Source organism: Phoenix dactylifera, unplaced genomic scaffold, assembly GCF_009389715.1.
Source record: "Phoenix dactylifera cultivar Barhee BC4 unplaced genomic scaffold, palm_55x_up_171113_PBpolish2nd_filt_p 001094F, whole genome shotgun sequence".
In the NCBI taxonomy this organism is placed as follows: domain Eukaryota; kingdom Viridiplantae; phylum Streptophyta; class Magnoliopsida; order Arecales; family Arecaceae; genus Phoenix; species Phoenix dactylifera.
The window spans coordinates 115,350-128,034 of record NW_024068441.1 but is presented as its reverse complement, the minus strand read 5'-3'; the positions used below and the strand labels follow the sequence as shown (position 1 = coordinate 128,034).

Sequence of the window (12,685 nt, the reverse complement as noted above, 5' to 3'; positions counted from 1 at the left end):
TTTCATGATATATAGTTTGCCAATATACTTTACGTATGTGTAGATAGTAGAGCATGAGGTAGAGTTTTATAAGATGACCCATACCCATCGAGATGGCAGCTTTGTCCGGGACGAGTCGAGAGATGACGCTTTTAAGCGTCGGCCTAGTCTGACACAAATCCACGGTTTCAAGCATCGGTCCATATTGGACGACGCTTTAAAGCGTCGATTAACTCGTAGATGAATGACGCTTAAATGCGTCAGCATACATGGCCGACGCTTTCTTGAAGCGTCAGCATAAATTGAGCCCATCCCCACCTGCCCGACGTCTTACCCACGTTTTGGAGGGTGTTGGCAGAAAATCTACCGACGCTTTTAAAGACCAAACAAAGCCTCGGTAAAGACCAAACAAAGCGCCGGGATATATCCTTTCTTTTGTAGTGGTTATAGTGACCATAGCACGAAAAAATCTGTGAGCACTATTTTAATTGACAGTATCAATAAATAAAAATTATTTGGTAATTATGAATATTTTAAATTGCACTTTTAGCTTTACGAACTTGCATGATTTATGCATACATGATTGGATTGCTACAATATAGTTTGCTATTATGTTTATAAAATATTTTATTTTACAGTATAAATTTACGTTCCAAATGATGCATTGAATTAAATAAAAATTTATCCTTGATCTGGTAAGGGGGTGCATGGTTACTTACTGAGCAGCAAAGCTCATTCGTTTTTTCATATTTTTTTAAAGATAATTAAGGATGCTAGGTGCGGGAAAGAATAAATAAAATGAAAGACGAGAGAATAAGCTCCAAGCATAGTTGAAAGCTATCAATTAATTAGTTTATGACTATAGAGTTTGGGTTCTGTAGCTTTGATTTTTCAAATGTTAGATTTAGATGCTCTTTACCTGTTTCTTTTTCTTTAAGAAATAAAAAATCTTTGGACTAATTTTATTATTCTATAATTTTTTATCAAATTTTTCTTTTGTGGGCTTTGTCATGCTTTGGATCTGGGGCATGACACTTAGTGGTATAAGAGCCTAGGTTTTTAGCTTAGTAATGGGTAGATATAAATCATCTTGTTAGGTCTTGTTTAGTTAAAAAGGAGAGCACAAAAATTTCATAATTCTATTACTACTCTTGACTAATATTGGTATTTGTGTTATGCAAAATGATCTTCAGAAAGGAGGAGATCTTAAACAACTTTGCTGCTAGGAAAAGAGGTGCAAGAGTGGCTGCAAGGGGAGATACTAATTTGTTAGTTGACCAAGCTTCTAGTATTCCAGCCACTCAGGTTGTAATAGCTCAACTGCTCCAGCAGCTGTAGTTTCAGGAGGCTCCTCAACTTGCCTATCCTCTTGAATCATGCTTTGAGAGGTTTGTAAGCTCAACCTGTAACAGTTCGAGGGTGGAGCTGATCCTTTAGCAGCAGAGGCATGGAATCAAGAAATGGAGACGATGTTTGATGTGCTGTAGTTTCTCAAAGATATAAAGGTGGGAACGGTCATTCCAATGCTCAAAGAAAATACAAAATTTTGGTGGACTGCAACCAAGATTGCTTATGTGGATGCCGAGAAACAGTTTTATTTGAAAGAATTTAAGAAAATATTCTATGATCAATATTTTTTAGAGTCTGTAAGATTGGAAAAGGAGAATGAATTCATAGCTCTACGGTAGACAGAAAATATGGTAGTGCTCGAATATACCAATAAGTTTAATGAGTTAGGACGCTTTTGCTCACATGTTATTGAGTGTGAGAGGGGCAAGGCTAATAGATTTGAGTAGGGCATGAGATATACAATCTGGTCTCGTTTATCGTCTCACATCTTTAGTAGTTATAAAGATGTGTTGGAAGAGCCCTCATGGTTGAATCAGAGTTGAGGAGATCAGAGAAGGAGAGGGGTGACAAGAAGAGAACCAAACCAGTAGAAAATCAGAACGACCGATCGAGGAACTTTAGAGGCAATTTGAACAAGAATAAATTTGAGGTCTGTGACTGCTACGGCAAGTTTCATGTTGGGCCTTGTCTTAAGAAGTTGGGAGCTTGCTTTACATAATGTTAGTCAGGACATTTGGTATGGGACTACCCCAAATAACTCTAGACCTGCTAAGTCTGGCAATCAAAGACAGTAGGGGAGCGCATGGGTTTTCACACCGATAGAATAGGATCCAGCGCTAGTGATGGAATAGTGGTAGGTATAATCCCTATCAACTCAGTAGATGCTTCTGTATTGTTTGATTTCGGCTCTATATATTCTTTTGTATCCTCACAGTTCTGCATCTTTGATTTGCATGCTTGAAAAATTATATGAGCCATTACATGTTGCTACTCCTCTTAAGAATATAGTAGTTGTTGATATTGCTTTAAGAATTGCATGATTCGAATAGGAGAAAAAGAATTAATAGCATATTTCGTGCAGTTAGATATGCTTGATTTTGATAATATTCTGGGGATTTGAATATCATGCCATATTGACTACTTTGGGAAAAAGGGCAGTGCTCCATTTCAGGTGTTTTAAGAATTCTTCTATCAAGGCACCCATTGTGAGGCTCGTGCAATGTAAGCCTTCTTTACCCATCATTTCTCTTATGTGGGCAAGAAGGGTGCTAAGAAAAGGGTGTTAAGCCTATCTAGCCTATGTAGTAGATACTCAAGCATAAATGTAATGTTGCTAGGAGCAGGGAAGAATAAATGAAATGAAGGATGAGAGAGTAAGCTCCAAGCATATTTGCAAGCTATCAATAAATTAGTTAATGACTATGAAGTTTGGGTTGCATAGTTTTGAGTTTTCAGATGTTAAATTTAGATGCTCTATAGCCGCTTCTTTTTGTTTAAGAAATAAAAAAATCTTTGTACTAATTTTATTATTCTGTAATTTTTTTATGAAAATTTCTTTTGTGGGTTTTATGTTTATTATGGGCAATATCTCTGGTAGTACGACTATGTCATACTTTAGATCTAGGGCGTGACAATGGTAAAGCTACAAGACTAAGGCCCTGTTTGGGGGAGCTGTTGGTAGTAGAGCTTTTGGAAGTAGAGAGAGCTGTCTGAAGCAGAGCGTTTATAAAAAGCTGTTTGCTGTTTGGTAACTACATTTCTAAAGTGCTGTGACACTTTAACATATGTTTGGTAAACAAACTGAGAAAGTACTTTTGTGTGACAAAATGATCATAAAGGACATTACCAGTATTATACAACAGAGCATAATAGAATATAATATGTATTAATACATAAATATATGATATAGTATAATATTAATGTAATATAATATAATATTATTATAATATAGTACTATAACATTATGTATTATAGAATAATAATTTAATATAATATTAAATTATTTAACATAACACATCAATGTATTATGATATAATATAATATAATATTATATTTATAGTATAATACAATAATAAATATATAAAATATTATAATTATTAGTGTAAATTAATTTTTCATCCTTCTAATGACTATTTATCTCTCTAACAAATTTTCTAACTAAGTGATAAAATTGGTTCACTAATTACTAATATTATTTATTTATTTATTTAGATCAGATTATTTGCCACTCACTCATTATTTTTTTTATTTTATTTATTTATTTTTTTATTATTTTATTTCATTGAAATATAGAGGGGTCGCTGGCCATGGGTGGTGGCCGGCATGGTGGCTGCCACCATGGGCAGCCACGAGCTCCCAAAACAAAAAAAAAAAGAAAAGAAGAAGAAGAAGAAGGAACAGAGGCGGCGGCGTTGAGAGGAAGAAGAAGATAGAGAGGGGGAGGGCGAGGATGGGTGAGAGAGTAAGAGGGGGGATGAGGATTTTGGGGGAAAAAAGTATGATTTAAATGAGGGTATTTTGATACAAAAAACAGCTTTCCGACAAAGCTGAAAACAACGTTTTCAAAAAGCTCCAAATTAGAGCTTCTTCCCTAAAGCTGTTTTCAGCTTCCCGCAAAAGCTGAACCAGCTTTCCGAAAATTTTACCAAACACCATTTTTTATCTAAAAGTACTTTTGGAGTGCCAGAAAGTACTTTTTGGCCCTCCAAAAGCTCCCCCAAACAAGACCTAAGAGAAGTACGCTAGTTCCTCCTCTGGAACGCAGGAGGAGGTCTGTAGTTTGGTGTTTCTCATGTCATAGAGCAGCTAATACCATGGTAAAACTCTGCTCCTCTCTTCCGTGTTATGTGTGGCAATTAAACTTATAAACCTAAATTACGGAAGGGATGTAAAACAATATTTCATATAACAAATAATAACCTGATTAATATATCTATACTAAATCATATGTTTTACAAGAAAATGTTTGTAAGGAAAATTGCACGAAATGTTAGATATTCGATAAAAGACTTTTAAAATTCCAAATGGTTCCGATCTATGCCACTGCAAGTATTTGGCATGATCAGAGTAAATACCAGATACCTGATGGAACAAAGGCTGTCAATAGGCTGGCTTAATCCAAGCTACCTGAGAAGAGCTGACTAGATAAAAGGGGCTCATGCTCAATTCTGTCCCTAAATTCCAATTGGTCCTAAACCCTAAAAAGTTCTAAAAGCTTCTGAGCTGCGTTTGGAATGTGAAAAATATTGTAGCTTGATCTGTACTCGGCTTGGTTTGGGTTAGGATTGGGCCTGATTGGCCAGGGCACCAAGCTGAATATTTTAATTGATCATTATCCTGATGTGGTCCATTGACAGTTCTAGTTCTTGGACATAAGAGTTTTCCAGCATCGAGTCCAGTCAACTGTTGAAACCTTTGTTGATTTCTGGATTGGCTTCGACTTTCCAAATGACAGAAGGTTTCCAGCTGCTATGCTTGACCAGATATTTTCCTGTTCAAAGCGATGTGCATGCGGCAAGTTACATTCATCAATCCTCTCATGCTATATTCATCAATTGCTCCTGTGTTTGACTACAATTTCTGCAAGTTTTGTTCATCAATCCCCTCATGTGATACAGCGCACAGAACTTTTTGTATTCATCAAACAAGTTTCATGTAGCACTACTCGAGTAAATAGACTTTCTAAATCATGCATGAGCTATTTGGTTGCCAAATATCCAAAGTTAATCTACTGTTTTACTTGAGAAAAAAAAATCCGGACTCTCGTTTTCGACTGTCATTTCAGATTAGTAATAGTTGTTATATTCATATTGTATCTTTAGTCTCTTGTGCAATGTTACGCCTTTCTTAATTATATCTGTTTTTGTACATAGGTAGGTAATTAAAAATAGTGATCATCAAAGCCATGATCTGAAATAAATCATAAAGTCCACAATGTTTTAAAATTTTGCTCTGCTTTGATCTTGGTACCCAAGGTGCGCGTGCAAGATCGCTGTTTATCGACGAATCTATGCGACATAAGTTGGACTCTTGAGGAATTGAAGTTACTAGAAAATCCAGCCTATGATATGTTTTACAATTGAATATAACATGGATAAGGTGATCATGATGGTACTTGGGTCTTCAAGTTGTTACCCATCTCTGGGAAGGAACTACAGATTGTATAGGTATAGCCCTCTCTGCTATTCTCATTGAGAAGCTGCTACAAATGTCTGACATTTGAACCTAATGTATGATTTGAAAATAAGCCGCATGACATATTTTTATTTACCAAACCTTCCAAGCAAGAGGAACATTTATCCCAGATAACATAGTCAAGGAAACCAAAACACCCCTGCTTCCAGTGGTTTATTCTAGATGTTATTATTTGTGTATAGTTCTGGATTTAGTGAAGTTGATTGGGTAGACTGGCTGCTTGTTTGGGTAAAAGAGCCCAAAGTTTTTTTCTATCCCTTGCGGCTTCTGGTTCTCATTGAACATGGCAAATAAGAAAGTCTCTATAGCCCTCCCAGGTCTCTTTGGTGTACCATGACCAACATGCCTGATCAAATTCTGATTATATATCTGTGCATTGTTGATACTTGCTGCAGTACCACCAGCCGACGGCCAACCACTCTCCGATACGACGATCGCCACATTAGACCCTCCTGCTTTCTCCAATGCTGAGTAAACTGCATCCACTGTTGCATCAAAGAGGTTCTGATATCTATGTTGTCCATCCATCACAAAGGTCCCCAGGGAAGTAAACAAGGCAAACTCAATCTTGATGCTATTGGGGTTGCCTACATAACTGAAATAAGGGTATACATTGACTAGTAGTGGGGCTCCATTTCCAGCTAAAAAATGAACGATTGGTCTCAAGTAATTTAGTGCATTAGAAGAGAATTCACCAGCTGAGGGAGGGTATGATGCCCCTAGGACCCCAGTGGAAACTGCAGTTGAGACTTTGATTTGGTTTTGGAGGCCTGCCAAGGACAAAGCTGAGAAGATGTTTCTCATGGCAGGGAGCACATACTGAGCATGATCTCCAGGGATCACTTCATTGCCAACTGCAATGTATTTAAAAGAAACATCTGGGTAATAGGCCCTCACATTCTTTTGGACCCAGTCATTGGCTGCTGCAGGGTTAGAGGCAACTGATTTTAGATCAGGGTTGGGGAAATCTAAGATGAGTTGGATGTTGGAACCCTTGAGAGCATCGAGAGCAGCTTGGTTTGGACCATAAAGTCTCATTGCCTTGATATTCTCAGATTTGTAGAGATTCACTACATCACTTGGTTGAGGCAGGTTGTTTCCAACCATTCCATAACAAACACCAATGGATTGTACACCTGAAACAAAATAAGTTGGTGCTTTTATTTATATATATTTGTAAAACAAACCACACACACATACACAGACAGAGAGAGAGAGAGAGCAGCTACTCAAAGAAAGCAAGTGCAGTAAAGGCCAGAAGACTAGCTATTTCAGCTCATAAATCTTGACTTTTTGCTAATCTCCAAACCCGGCCTGCACCAAAAGAGCTAATATGCAAAGAAACCAGAACATATATTCATGATGTAACTCACTTGGCTAGTTAAGTAGCTTAATAGGCTGTTAACAGCTAAAAAATATTAAGGGGAACTGTGGACCACCTATTTATTAATTGCACAGTTGAAGCTGGTTTTTGGAGACACTTCTGGTACTTACTAAAACTCCACAGATGAATTTTAAGAAGGCTTGGGATCACAGAAAGGCTAAGTAATCTTCTTATTTTCTGGACTGAACGGCGAAGAAAGTGTGAACAAGGAGAGAGAACAGTTGGATAAGATCAGCTGGCGATTGTTTTCTGCAGGTACGTGTGGAGAGAAAGGAACAACAAAGATTTTCTTAAAAAAATCACAAAACCAAACTGCCCTCTGACATCAGATTCTGAAAACTTTCGAGGCATGGAATGCTTGCTGCAACAGCAAGAACCATCCAAGTTGTGTTCATGATGTTAACTGCTGCAGCTATGGCTCTGGAATTATGGATCTGATTCAAAAGGTTAAAAGGACTCACAATGGTCCCTGGGAAGGATACAAGAGAGGTGAATATGCTCTCCAGCAGTATTAGAGCGAATGGTTCTCGTGGTGTGATGCTCCTGTTGTTGGGCTTCTCCCTGTTTCCTTTCTCCTTTGTATCTTCTTTTAATTCATTTCAACAACTTTCTTGAACCACTTTGTAGCTATTACTACCTCAAAAATTTAAACTTGTTCCATCTTTTAAGGAAATCTAAAAAAATCTAAACTTGACCCTATGAAATATGACCCAAGCTCATGTTGCAACCTGAGGTCTGGCTCAGACTATATAAATCTATCAGCTTACTAATTCAATGACTCAGATGTGAAGCCTGAACATGTATGACCATAGTTCTAGCTCAAACCATGCTAGAACATCTCCATGACATGAGATCCAAACCCAGAGAGAGAGAGAGAGAGAGAGAGAGAGAGAGAGAGAGAGTTTACTTGATGGGGTTTCTATGAGGAATCCAAGAACTAGTGCAATGACAACCATGGAAACAATACTTGTATTTGCCATGGAGACTACCTATGATAGATATATTTATTTCTAGGTGCAATATTATATAGAGATTTTAGGACTAGCTCCACCGCTGAGGGCTACCTGCTGAGCTCACCATTTGGCATTAATGGCTGGCTCTCTTGAGCTCTACATTTCTGTTTTGGTTTAAGTTCTTGGTATTGAATGGTCCTATCTTTGTATTCACGCTTTTCTTTTCTTGTTTTATTGAAGGTAGTCCAAATACTGATTTGTTTTGTTTGAGGACTAAACTAAATGATCTCTTGTTCCCTACTGAATTGCTATGACACTTGTTCTTGCTCCATGTGCTGGATGGTTACACAGCATTTGAGCAATTGACACCTGACATTATCCTCCCATCTGCGGCTTAAACCAAAACTTCATAGGTTGGTTCAAGCTACTGCAAAAAGACAACTCCCAGTTGTAATTTTTATTTTACCTGCAATACTGACAAGTCTTTTAATTTACAATTTTATTATTAGTGTTTTCTAATATTATTTCGTGGTTTATAGCTTTCAAAAAATTAAAAGAACTGTAACAATGAGGTTTAATTTATATGATGCCTCCGAAATCACTGGAAGTGTTATCTGGAAAGAAAATAATAGCCCTAAAAATTACTATAGCTGTGGGTATAGAGAGTTTGCATAGATCTGAGTTATCCACTGTAAGTATTTCTTCCTTCCCTTGCTTCAAAAAAGAAAAAAAGAAATTTAAAGGAAGAAAGAAGAAAAGGGAAAACATACTTCATCTAGAAGTGGACAAGAATTAAGGACTACCAATATGATTTACATCATGCATAGATGGTAATTTATACATCCATGGAACTGTTTCATATCTCTTTAACAATCTGTATATGTTTCTTACACAAATCCATTGCATCTTGTATGAATTTTTGTGTGTACACAGGTACTAGAGGGTTGTGAAATGGGAAAATAATGGCTATTATAACTCTCCATTTTTAATGAAAGTTACTATTTTATTTTCAAAACTCCAGTCGAGTTATTTGAACTAAATGCAAGTGCAAGTTTCTTGTATGATCTGAAGTTGATACATCACCTATGATCTGTAATGATCTTTCAAATGGGCCAATGCAGCTCATGCAGCCACAGTAATGCCGAACTCCAAGGAGCTCAACGCTTCTTGTGCTCTGGCTCGGCTTAAAGATATGTTAAAAAGAAAAGGAAAGCCATAATGGAATTTGGACTCAATTTCACTAAAAGAAATACACAGGCCTGGTACCAGGGAAATTCTTTCCGATCTTGAGCTCGAGGATTAGACTGTGGATTTTATTCGATCATGAATCCATTATGTTGGGGGTGTTTAATTGTAGAATAAGTGGGGCTATCTCCAAAGTTGGGGAATATCTTCCTCTTTGAAATTGGAACTTATACTTTGGCGGCATATTCTGACATAGTATAAATTTATTCCACCAGAATGGTAGAATAGATTTATATCACGGAATAGGCTCTTTATTCCCTTCCATCATCATTTTGCCCTTCCTCGCTTTATAAACACTAAAAGTGAGAGGGTATTTGGTCTTTGCAACAACATCCCAACTATTTCTAAGCTCAATTTGCATTAACTGCAGGTTATTCCCTCCATCCATTCTACGCCAAAATGTGTGTATGCCATGGAACAGGCGTCCCTTCAACACTGCAAAGAATATCCCTTCCAAAACCTATTCCGCAAGTAACTAGCACTACAGTCTTAAATCCTTACCTCCTGAGAAAAAGTTCTCCACCACTGAAATCCCATTTCTTTTGATTCTCTCAAAATAGTCCAGTCTATGGTTAAGATGGGCAAATGTTATCTACTGCTTTATTTATATCTATTGAAACCTTTGTTCATTTGTTGATTCTTTGCAGTGGGTGGTTTAATTTTCAAAAGATGTTTATTCATCAATTGGAGCCTTCGACTGAAAAATTTTACAATTAAATTTTCTAGCTGATATGTTTGACAAGATGTTTGCATATTCATAGAGCTCTAAGTGCATCCGAACTAAAACATTGCAAAAGTCAAGCACCTTTCAAGTTTGGGACTCAACTTCAAAGCTGGCAATTAGCTCTCTAGGTGCTCAATTGATTAGGATAAGTTCAGTTCAGTGCAACATCATAATGCTATACATGTATTTTTCATTTTTGGAGAAATAAATGAACATTGTAGATCATCATCTATCTGGTTTTCAATAATGCGCAAAGTTGACTCCGTGTCTCCTCAAGAAATAACTCCAGGTCTTTTATTTGACTTCAATTTTTGGATTAGGACTAGTCCTTATATAGTTAATATTTTATGTCTCATCTTTTATAATATTATCGGACCTGTTCTGTAACAATATGTAAGGTATAATGTCAGGTTCCGAGTATTATTCAAACATTTGGAATGACTGGCTGACTTAGTCCTGTCACGAAGAAAGTTCGTAGATGTGTGGAAAGAGGAATGGTAGATGCTGAATAAAAGAATATAATGTTAAATAATTCAATTAGAAAGAACGAAGATTTTATTCAGCCCCCTTAACTCAAATTTCTGAAAAAAAAAAAAGAAAAAGATAAAAAAAATTATGAAAATATGGTTAAGTCTTATTTTCTTTCAAATGATCAAAAAATCAAGGTACATTGCTTCTATTTATAATGATGAGGTCCGTCTGTACACAATTTGGATCAGATTCACTTTTATAATTCTGTTAAGACTTTCTTTCCAAAAATAAATAAATCATATGGTAAAAGTTAAAATTGTTGAGAATGTAAATCTTGCCTTATACATTAACTCTAGTTTCTGTCGCTTCATCTAATTCTTCTCAGATAGGAAGCTATGCCTAATCAAAGTCTTACCTAAAAAAGAAACTTTCGGTTTAACTAGCCTATTTTAGACCCTAAACGATAGAATTTGGGCTCGATAGCTAGCAACGCTGTGACTTGACTTTCTGAGTGGCTGATCTTACTTCAAGACTTTGTCCATCCTTGTTCGTAGTGGCTAAAGTGATTCATATAGATCTAGAGATCCTCTTGGATTACCAAAAGTCATGATTTATTCTTGATACCGAGAGTAGCAGTGTGGAAGAAAACAAATCATATTGGAAAACTAACTGAACCTGTTGTTCTGGTTCGATTTGGGTCGGATTTTTCTATATTTGGTTTGGTTTTGGTTTGAAAATTTATTGAACTCGAAAAATTAGTTTCAATTTAAGATTTAAAAAAAAAACGGACTAAAATCGTACCGACCTGTACACACACAAATATGGATACCCACGTATTGAATGGTAGGGGTTCTATATCGACAATCCAAATCATTGGGTATGATCTACTACTTCAAAACTACTCAATACTAAAAATTATATATTTTGGAGTCTCCTAATCTATGAATTAAGTAATTAAATATATATATATAAAATTTAGAATTATGGAGACTATCTATCTTTGAACCACTCTGTTCTAATCACATGATTTTTGATATGCAATAGAAGTGATAGATCGTATCCTTCATGCTCTCATCTCCCATTTCACCCGTTTTTTTGCTCAGGATCACTCTTCGAGACTTTGCCCCCTCTCCTTGCTGTCGTTGGAGAAGAGTCTTTCCGCCAAACTCCCTCGCGTTCCTCCTCTAAGGTTCCAACTCGTCGCTCAAGTGAGCTTGCTGACTTTGTTCTCTCTGATGAAATGGATTTAACGACTCCTCTTTGATGTCCACTTCATATCCCACGGATCCTCGCATTTACTCATAGGCTCTACATCATTTTCTCCAAATCCAGAAATCTTTTTCTTATGATAATTTAACTCCTTTCAATCGTGTCTATGATTTGCTTTTATTTTGTGCATTCCTTTCGAATTTTGGGCTTAATGATGATCTATTTTGCTTCATAACTACATCGAAAGAGGCGCCAGAAAAAAGGGTTCATTTATGGCCCTAGATTGTTCTTCTTTGGTTTGTTGATCTTTAGCCTAATGTTGCTTGGGATCTCTTCCTTGCTCATGTGGGAGTCTTGCTCTCTTTGGAGTGGTTTTCCCTTAAGAAGACGAGTGGGGGTGACAGCTTAAGCAATCCTGGGAGCAGCAGGTCTAACTGCGTTCTCCATGGCCGGCTCTTCTTGGAAGTGGTAAACTTCAGTTACAAAACTGAAGCTCATTTAGCTCATCCCATTGAGGTGACCCTGTGAAGGCCCGCCTAGGCCCAGTCCACTTGACTGGCCCATGTGTGGCCCAACAGGCGGGCGACCCAGCAACGGAAGACTGCTCCTCTCCTTCGAGAAGAAGTCGGAGTCCTAGGGTCTTGGGACCCTAGGGCTCCACAATAAAAGGTACTCCCCTCCCCTCTATGGCCCTCCACCGATGATGATTGAACCTCCTTCTCTCTCTTTTCTCGCTTCGAAATCATGGCATCTCATTATTGTGCACACCCAAAATTTGGGTCGTGGTGCTCGGCAAAGTCAAGGTAAGAGGTGCTATCTCCTCCCTTATCCTTCTCCTGATCTCTCCTTCTAATGGAGCTCATTGATGGAATCAATGACTGGAAGAAATACCTGTTCACGTCCCTATTTTTCTTTCCTTTTACGGACGCCTCCGCCGCCGGTGTTCGTCGCCAAGAGACTCGGTGTCTTCCTTGCATTGGCCCCTAGCCTCTGCCGGAGCTCCAACTGCTGGCGAGCAGGCTAAGACATGAAATCAAAGTCAAGAACACCTCTATTCTGCCCATATTTTTGGCCTTCTCTCTCTTTCCCGGCCGCTAACCGCTGCCACCGGCTACTCTCCATTTCTCGCCACCGCGGCACCTTGCCGGACCCTTTTTTTTGGACCCACTCCCATCT

At 37.6% G+C, this 12,685-nt stretch overlaps 1 protein-coding gene across 1 annotated transcript; it reads right to left on the bottom strand.

Annotated features, from left to right (window-relative positions):
• Positions 1–5,559: 5,559 nt before the first annotated feature.
• Positions 5,560–7,556, bottom strand: LOC120107966 (glucan endo-1,3-beta-glucosidase-like). Its single transcript, XM_039121492.1, has one exon. It carries the CDS (start codon positions 6,628–6,630, stop codon positions 5,692–5,694), a length of 939 nt encoding a protein of 312 aa, XP_038977420.1. The 5' UTR covers positions 6,631–7,556; the 3' UTR covers positions 5,560–5,691.
• Positions 7,557–12,685: the final 5,129 nt, after the last annotated feature.